The sequence below is a fragment of the Argopecten irradians genome, chromosome 10 (genome assembly GCF_041381155.1).
Source record: "Argopecten irradians isolate NY chromosome 10, Ai_NY, whole genome shotgun sequence".
NCBI lineage: Eukaryota > Metazoa > Mollusca > Bivalvia > Pectinida > Pectinidae > Argopecten > Argopecten irradians.
In genome coordinates, this window is record NC_091143.1 from 4,872,695 (window position 1) to 4,882,645 (window position 9,951).

A 9,951-nucleotide genomic window follows, 5' to 3' on the forward strand; every position below is an offset into this window, starting at 1 on the left:
ACAACTATGGACCAAGGGGACCCTCCATGTGAAGTTTGAATAAAAACCCTGCAGCAGTTTTTAAGAAATAATGATAACAAGCATTGTTTTACTGACGGACGACGGACGCAGGGCGATTTGAATAGCCCAACATCTGATGATGGTGGGCTAAAAATTTGAGACAGATCGCTTCAGTACTTTCTGAGAAATAGCAGTAACAAACTTCAACTATCAAAATCCAAGATGGCTCCTTGGCGGCCATCTTGTTGATCGTTCGGTCCCAAATCGAAATAAGCCCAACTAGGGCCCTAGGGGAACCTATATATGAAATTTGAGACAGATTCATTCAATACTTTCTGAGAAAAAGCGATAACAAACTTTAACTATCAAAATTCAAGATGGCAGCCTGGCGGCCATTTTTTTGACCGATAGATCCAAAAACGCATTATGCACAACTAGAGCCCTAGGGGAACCTACATATGAAATTTGAGAAAGATCCCTTCAGTACTTTGTGAGAAATAGCGATAACAATCTTAACTATCAAAATCAAAGATGGCTGCCTTGCGGCCATTTTGTTGACCGATCGATCCAAAAACGCATTATGCACAACTACAGCCCTAGGGGAACCTATATATGAAATTTGAGACAGATTCATTCAATACTTTCTGAGAAATAGCGATAACAAACTTTAACTTTCAAAGTACAAGATGGCAACCTGGCGGCCATTTTGTTGACCGATCGATCCAAAAACGCATTATGCACAACTAGAGCCCTAGGGGAACCTACATATGAAATTTGAGAAAGATCCCTTCAGTACTTTGTGAGAAATAGCGATAACAATCTTTAACTATCAAAATCCAAGATGGCTGCCTGGCGGCCTTCTTGTTGATCGATTGGTCCCAAAATGCAATATGCACAACTAGGGCCCTAGGGGAACCTACATATGAAATTTGAGAAAGATCCCTTCAGTACTTTCTGAGAAATAGCGATAATAAACTTTAAGTATCAAAATCCAAGATGGCTGCCTGGTGGCCATCTTGTTGATTGATTGGTCCCAAAATGCAATATGCACAACTAGGGCCCTAAGGGAACCTACATATGAAATGTGAGACAGATCCCTTCAGTACTTTCTGAGAAATAGCGATGACAAAAATTGTTAACGGACGGACGGACGGACGGACGGAAGGACGGACCACAACCACGGACCACGGACAAAAAGCGATTTGAATAGCCCACCATCTGATGATGGTAGGCTAAAAATCCATCACATTTAGATTTTGTGATGTCAGTTGTACATGTTTCCGACTCGTTTATGTTGGTGGAAAGAATACTGTAAACCTCTCTTTCGCGTGCTGTTTATTTTTGCGAATTTTTCAATCAGTTTATCTCCGTGAATTAATATCTACCCCATATACATCAAAAGGAATTTTCATTCAAATTTTAAATCCGGGAATGCTAATCTTCACAAAAATATTTTGAAATGGAAATCGTGATTTAGTAGCCACGAAAGAAAGTTAGCTTACAGAAGTGAAGTAAATCTCTAATACAACTATAATTGCTGGGCTGTTGATTTTCTTCACAACTACGTTGTTCCTCCTCTAATTTGTCAGTGTGATCTCTCAATAAAAGTATGTTACATTTAAACGATTTAAACATTTCTCTTCCTAACAAAAATTGAAATACAAAACCATACATATGTATGTGTTTGAAATGTGTAGTCATACTTCCAATAACAATTATATTGAAAACTTTAATTTTGCCAAATATCACTCAAGAATATTTGAAGAATCTGACACTTTCTGAATAATTGTAGCACATAAGGTTTATTTCAGACAGATAAACTGTACAAATCACAGCATTATTCATACATACTAATTATGTATACATATAACTGTTACAACAATCAACGACGCCTTTTAAATAGAACACTCTTCCTATTCTTCTTGTTTCTTTCTATTTCTTCCAGTTCATCAATAGTAAGTTCTCGGACTTCCTTCTTCTCCCACGGAGCTTTAACAAATGCTCGTTTGATTTTCTGTTTGTTCTCAAAGAATTGTAGTGTTTCTTCCTTTTCCTGAAGATCAGCTAGTTTCTGTGCAATCTCCTCGATCTTTTCGTTACGTAAATATTCCTCCACCTGCTGATCAAACAACATCTTCCGTTCCTTCTCCCACACATCCAACTGTTTTACATACTTGTTAATGTCTGTTTGTTCACAGTTTTTTAACTGTCCTGTCACAAACGCCTCCACTTCAGTAACTAGCGATTTGGCGGATAATTGGCCATTGTTTTCAAGTTCTGCAGACAATGCCTAAAATTTAAGATGTATAAGAATGATTGCAAATGTTAGTGTATAAGTGTAGATGTGTTTTTAATATCATAATGAGGTCAAAACGGTATAAAGCTAGCATATTAATAATCCAAAATAAAAGGCCAAAATAAATTCAAAGTAAAATCAAAAACATTTCAATGGAATATATATTCAGCCACTACAAGGCCTTCTTCAGTCCAAAATCTTTCTAATATCACTCAAGTATACTGTGCAGCCATATAATATGGCAAAGTCACGAATATCATAAGACACTATTGTGATCTCACAGGTAATAATGACATCGTTATCAAAATATGACATTAAACAATTAGTCTTGATTGACGGAAACATCAAATCTGAGCCTAATTTCTTATTCCATAAATACTAGTTATGTGATAAATATAATCTTAAACATGTTGAATAATTCTATATGCCATGAGCCTTTCTGTGAATTTAATATTAAAATTGTTTCATAAATCTAATGTTGGTACATAGAGTATCGTAAATTCGTGTCTATGTCCGAACTGATTTAGCCATTACAAAAGCAGACAAAATTAATGGCCAATTATTTCATTTCAATAAGTATACAAAGTAAATCAATTACCTGTAGTTCCTGTGTATATTTCTCTTTTTCTGCTGGTGTGAGGTTGTGTCTCAGTATATCATCTTTCAGTGTACGTGTTGTATATTCCTTCAGTGGAGCATCTGGATCTCTGGTGACAGCTTCAGTCAACAACTCCATCAATCGGTCAACCTGGGTCAACACCATACATAACCACTTAAATAACAGAACGTGAAGGATGTGCAAGATGGATGAAAACCAAGAGGAAAACCACTGACCAATGGTCAGTACCTGTCAACTGCCCCATGTGGGATTCAAATTCGCAACCAAGAGGTTAAGAGCTTCTGGGACATCTTAAATCTCTTGACCATCGCGAGAAACGAAATTACTGGTAATCACTTTGAAGGACCTTGCAGAAAAATATCTTCATTCAACCTCAATATAGAAATTAATATATAATTGTGTGTATGAGATAATCTAAACACAATATGCTCTTTTCACATAAGATTCCTCACCGATTCTTTCATCACCACATCCTTGTCTCCCTTCGCCTTCCACTGTTTCAGCAGCTTCAATGCCCTGGGGAACTTGTTATAGAGTGCCAGTCCTGTTAACTGTACTGTCCGTCCCAGCAGGTTGTCTCCCTGGACACAGCCAAGCATGTGTAGGGTCTTCCCTAGTCTGTACTGGTCACACTGGAGGTCAAAGTGGTCATCGTAATGTGGTGCCTGGACGACCTTCTTAGCTACCCACTCAATGTTCTGTCAATCGAAATATACCGTACTGTTACGGTCACACATAATTACATGTATCGGTATAATATGACGGTGGTTCAACAAATTATATCATTCTTATACTTATCATCATAGACATTATGTTGTCATTAAATCTAAGTTTGATAGGAAATATCATGTATTCTCATCTTAAAATGTGGTCTGAAAAAATATTGTATTAAAAGATTGATTGTAGGCAAGAAGTTGATTCACTAATGTAAATATCTCAGTTTTAATCTGGGCTTACTTCATACAAGACAATGACATGTTTCTTATTACCTCAGGGATCAAATAGAAAATATTAGCTATTTAATACAGTATGTAATAGCTATAGAGTATGCTAATGTCTTGCCCAAGGGAAACAACCTTACAAGATCTTTAAACTTTTCAGATGCATGCATCATCATATTAAAAGTTAAAGCTTTGGTTAAATCTTGCCATTACAAACAAAGTAAAATGAAAAAGTTACATCGTCTTCGTCGTCATCCTCTTCTTGGTCCTCTACATCCTCGTCATCATTGATATGGGCGTCCATAGTAGCCGAGTGAGTTAAGTGTTTGGTACACGAGTACAATGATAACAGATAGTTTAACTGATTACTGAAATCATCCTCCTGGAACATCAATTCATAAGCCACCTTGGCAGCTTCTGGAATGGAAAAAATAATAATAACAAATTAGCCAATGTCCTTCAAAACATAAGACCACCAAAGTCTCCCACTCTGGTTTCACTGGTACGGATAAATATAGATATTGACTGATCATTCATATATAGACACATTTACTATCATGCTTTAATGACTTAAGTAATCACAATGTAAGGGTTATTCCCACCTGGTTTGACAATTAAATTTCAAATCGATCATCTATTTTTCAATGAAGAAAAATCTTATATTAATATGTCAAACCAAGAGGAATAACTCTTGCCATGTTGTTAATATTAATGTATATATTGGCATCTTTCTCTTCTTTTGCTTTGTAATGTCTGATTGAATATACATTAGCATATATGCATAGCAACCACGACAACCGTATTGCAACCAGCTTTATTCTGTCTAAAACCAAAACAGGGATGTATATATAAGGAATGATCTTCATAATGACTGCATATATGGCAACATGAATTAATTTACAGAGCAGAAGCATGTTCCATAAGATTATAGTGTTATTAATCAGCTGTTATGATATTGGTCCAGTTATTAGGCCGAGGTCTGTGATATTGGACCGAGGCCGAAGGCCGAGGGCCAATGTGACAGACCAAGGCCTAATAACTGGGCCAATATCATAACAGCTGATTTATGACACTTTTATTAATTAACTGACAATGAATGATTTGAATGACTCTGCAAAATACTAGATTAAAAACCAAAACAAAATGCAAAGTTGTAAACAACTTTATTTAATTAAATTGATAAAATGCATTGATAAAATGTTACATTTTACTTATTTTCACTAGGTATTTGTTTTAGTACTGTGAATGAGATTCGGATTGTGACTCTGCAGTAAATCGGATTTTTTTTTTCTGGTGGACAAATATTTATAGTAACGGAACCTCCAGTTATTGTCGCATTACTGAACAATGCAAATGGAAGTTCATTTGTTGCACTGCATGAGTGTTTGGATCTTGTAAACCCTCTAGATGCTAGGTCAAATAACTTAATAACACCGAGAACTTCCGAATGACGAGGCGCGTTCGATTTGGCGCGTTTTTCAATATTAGCCGAGTTCAAAGTCGGCCAATACGAGAAAAAGTCGGCCAATATCATATTAGACGAGTTGCGTCAATTTTTTTCAATATTGGCCGAGTTTGGCCAAATACAGCTCGGCCGGAAAATCCATACTAGTGTAATAACATAGATAGTTAATTAATAAATACTAATATACCTAGTCTTAATGAAGACCAATCCTTAACTGAAAACACCTGAACACACATTTTGTATATATTCAATAATCCTGCTAACGATGATGACACACAGATTGGTACAGATATTAGAACAAACCTGAGTACTGGTCCAGTTTGAGAAAGTGGTCCATCAACAGGTTGGCAGTGTATGGGTCAGGGAATAGACCAAACGCTTTCTGTAACACAAAATCAGTATGTTGTTTATTCCATATAACTCAAGAAACACAACAAACATTGGTTCCTTTCTGAAACAAAAATATAACAATTTCTTCAACATATAGCAATAATAGTACAAGAAGATTTATATTGATGGCACATGGTGAGGTTACATTTCATACCAAACAAATGTAAATCCACTTGAAGCAATCGGATGCCTAATGGGATGTCATCAGATCCACTATGAAGCAGAGTGAGAATAAGGATCTTAATTTTAGTCAGACCACACATGAGGTAAACACCTACCCGATCTTGTACCATCTCCAGAATCTCTTTACTCATCCCCTTTTCTAGGTAGTTCCTTATGATACCATGTACAATAGAGTCGTGTACAGGAAATGCATCTTTACTTTTCCTAAACCTGAAATAATACATGATATATAGTTATTTTTCCATATTTCAAAACAATGGTTTGTTTTTATTAGTTTAACATCCTATTAACAGCCAGGTTCATGTAAGGACGTGCCAGATTTGTTGATGGAGGAAAGCTAGAGTGCCCAGAGAAAAACTACTAACCAGTCAGTACATGGCAACTTGCCCCACATGGGCTTTGAACTTGTGACCCAGAGGTGGAGGGCTAATGGTATGGTCACCGCGGCCCCACTATATCAAAACACCCTGCCCCTTTATGCATGTCAGACATTAAATAATATGTGGCATGCTCCTCCAACATGAAGCTTTATAAAATCTTGATTTTTATCAGTTTTTGTGACCAATAATTCAAGCTTTGGACAAGTAACATATCATAAAAATCCCATGAGAAGTGATTACAAATTCACGATATATTTCTATCATAAAACAAAACATGTGGACATATCTTCAATTCACAAAGCATATGTTTTTTTTAACATTTTTGAGGAGATTAAATAATTACCATTTGTTTACTAATCACTCAAGAAATATTGCACACAAAAATACATTGATTTAGAGTATGCCATATAAAAATAATTCAGCTCATGGGATAAAATATATGTTTGATGAGTTTTATCAGAGGTATAGTGGAATCTTCCTTATTTCCCTTCAATTGCAAAAGTAAATGTTGTTTTTTAAACTGACAATCACTAACAATAAGAGAATACCTACATCTTTATTATTCCCTTCATGTAGTCATGATCTTGATTATGCATTGTCTGCACTTTGTTGGCAAGCTGAAAAACAAACAATAATCTATTTTAAAAGTATACTGATAAACAGAAAAAGCATTACTCATGTAATTACTAACTAAAATTATAAATATTTGTTCTTTATTTCTACATAAAGTTTGGATTCCCTCCCAATTTTTTTTTCATTGTCCATGCATAACATCCACAATTCAAATTGGATTCAATTTCAACCCTGATCATACCATAATGGTTGCTTAAGGTTGTTCAGTATATCAATATCTATTGTGTGTTAAACTAAATCTAATAGTTACATATTTTTATTTATCAAAAATTTTTTTCTCCAACAGTGAAAGTGTAGGTTTGTATCCTTTGAATTAACCAAAAGTCCCTGAGGTAGGAATCATAAAGCATGATGACAACTATCTAGTACAATGTTTTCATTATATGTTAAGAATTTCAAACTTTCCTGATCTCTTAAAGAAAGAATGTCCGACTAAATGTCAAGTTATATTAAGTGATGTTCATGTATTTAGGGTATTTTCACATACCAGGGTACATAATGACACATGTCTGTACATGAGGCCTTATTCCATCGGATTACATGGAGTGTATATAGTGACATAATGTTTCAAAGGTGTTCACGTAAACCTCTATCTGGAGTAAACACAGATGATTATGTCTGAATGTTCATGATATTGGAATGTATATATCATGTTCACACAAATAAAGTATATACTTACAATATCCATGTCTATTAAACTGCTGAAACCTTGATTTTCCAGTTTTGTATACATTTGATAGGACAAGTAACCTGTTAAAGGCCAACCACACATGAATTAGGCCTACATACATACATAAAACTGAATCACTGCACATGCTATCTGACAATACATGTAAGTAAACAGGTCCGGTAGCACCGCTTACTCTGGCTATATAGCTCAATTTGACTATATACCCAAATCTGACTACATGGTATAATGGACAAATGTAAACAAGAAGATGAGGTCTGGTTACATTGTTCTCATGCAGTATGAAAGCATGGATGACAAAACATGCAAGTCAGTGATATGAATAATGTTTGTCTACTTGCTCATCTGCAGACGACTTTTTAAAATTTCATCGTTGCAATTATTTGGTATCCATTATCACTATTCTCCGGTAACAAACCTATAGCGGGGTGACCCAATGTGGCGTTGTTGTGTCGTCTGCAGATAAGCATCCACCTGATGAAGATTCGGGCCACAGGTACCGGTGAGGTGCGTTTCGAGCATGCAGATACCGTGAAAAATTGACCGCAGACCATGTGCAAAAAGTGCTCAGTCGGCTCATAAACAACAAGATATGTGGCATATTTCAAATGAAAAATATGGATGTTATATCTTTTTCATCAGAACATGAGGATGAATGGATGCAAGTACCAAAAAATGCAACGACAGATTTTTACAAAAATCACCGGAAATAATCTTGGATGACAAAATTCGTTTTGCCGATTCTCAAGATTCACCATTAAATTTTTGATGTGTACGCTGATTTTGTGACCAGGTATATGTCACTTTTGTTTACATTTGTCCACTATACATTTTTCAGATTTGGCTTTATAGACTCAAGATTTAGCGGTGCTGCCGGACCTGGTAAAATAAATCAATGTAATGCTAGATGAATAAACTTATTTTAATTCATAGTTAACAGATTATATTTATTAATCAATATAGTTCCAAAAATAAATACATTTTAATATTTAAACGCTGGTTGACTTGAAAATTTGATAATTTGAATATTTCTATTTTTTGACTTACCAAATTCGACTTGTGTAAGAATAGGAGAATTGAGGTATTTTTGCCATTCTTCCTGACATCTGTAATTGTTAGACAATAAGCAGCGTCGGAATTCTGCAGGAAAATGTATACGTGTGCAATGCTCCACATAGACATACAACATAATTCGTCAAAATTGGAAACATGCAAACCATAATAGCTGCATTAATACAGTCGGATATAGTGTATATTTCACGTTATCGGCACGACTGTAACATCAAATACGCTAAAGTTTCAATGACTAGAGTAATCGCTATATGATAGCATTCTATGAACGGCAAGCTCACCTAAATACTTGCAGAATGTGCCCTGGTATCTTCGAGTGTGGCGGATTGACCTCCACAAGGCAGCCATGCTTGATAGTGATCAAGTCTCTCAGACGCTTAAAATGTACCAACTAAACGCCAGTCCGGAAAATGTTGATGTATTCGGATACCTGATTTTCAAATACACTTCAACTATATCATATTTAGACTTGTTCACAATTTTATAAAATCTAGTTATGGAGTTTAATTTATTATGATCCGCAATTTATAGCAGCCATTTGCATTTACTACAATAGGCTCCTGCGCTATTTTGCTGTTCCGATTTTGCCAAACAAACTGTTGGAGTACCTGGCAGATTATTTGGTTCCATCAATGCAATTCACACAAGTTCTATGTCTTCTCCAGAAATATAAAATTTTCTCATATTTTACTGAATTTTACAAGCAGCTTCACAAATTACATATCAACAGTAAGACTGACAGTTTGCCAGGGTATATACTAACAATTAATGAAATTAGTTCTGTTCAATTGCAGCACAGTAATGAGTTTTAGGCTTGCAAAATATCACTGTTCAAAGCCTTTACATGAACCTTAAAAACACGTAGAATGCGAGAGGTGTCATTTATTTAAACAAACTGGATAACAGTTTAATCTGGCATATTCCATTCCGGACTGCTCTCCGCGAATCTAATTGTAACTGATAATAATTATCAAACAAAACATATCACTAAACCATTTGACATTGAAAGATGACCACGAACTTCCGGGTTCCCTTCATCCTCGATACTCCAGGGGTTCCGATCACTTACGATCTCTACACCCCTGGACTATCTCATAGTGAAACAGAACAGTACAGGTAATTCAGTCCTTTGATGTACATCAAAAGAGCCATATAACAGTACACCGTGGTTGACTGTGTCGCTTTGATGTTAGGTGTCGCTCTCTCTGTAGTCGTCAAAGGAAATCTTTGCTGGTCTGTACAGTGAACTGCGTTCAAGCGTCCGGATTAGACTCCTCCCTCAAAT

At 35.6% G+C, this 9,951-nt stretch overlaps 1 protein-coding gene across 1 annotated transcript; it reads right to left on the bottom strand.

Annotated features, from left to right (window-relative positions):
- Positions 1-1,774: 1,774 nt before the first annotated feature.
- LOC138332954 (small ribosomal subunit protein mS27-like) lies at positions 1,775-9,576 on the bottom strand. Its single transcript, XM_069281017.1, has 10 exons — positions 8,948-9,576; positions 8,643-8,735; positions 7,587-7,657; positions 6,827-6,891; positions 5,990-6,104; positions 5,625-5,703; positions 4,095-4,273; positions 3,368-3,613; positions 2,895-3,044; positions 1,775-2,290 (listed from the first exon to the last, which is right to left on the bottom strand). Exons 1-10 carry the CDS (start codon positions 9,012-9,014, stop codon positions 1,883-1,885), a joined length of 1,473 nt encoding a protein of 490 aa, XP_069137118.1. The 5' UTR covers positions 9,015-9,576; the 3' UTR covers positions 1,775-1,882.
- Positions 9,577-9,951: the final 375 nt, after the last annotated feature.

What these genes read in the sequence shown, in the direction of transcription:
- LOC138332954 (XM_069281017.1), bottom strand. Translation starts at nt 9,014, where the DNA reads ATGGCTGCCTTGTGGAGGTCAATCCGCCACACTCGAAGATACCAGGGC. An exon ending in CACATTCTGCAAGTATTTAG is followed by an intron (nt 8,736 to 8,947) that starts GTGAGCTTGCCG and finishes ATTTTCCTGCAG; the next exon opens with AATTCCGACGCTGCTTATTG. An exon ending in AATATACACAGGAACTACAG is followed by an intron (nt 2,291 to 2,894) that starts GTAATTGATTTA and finishes CTTAAATTTTAG; the next exon opens with GCATTGTCTGCAGAACTTGA.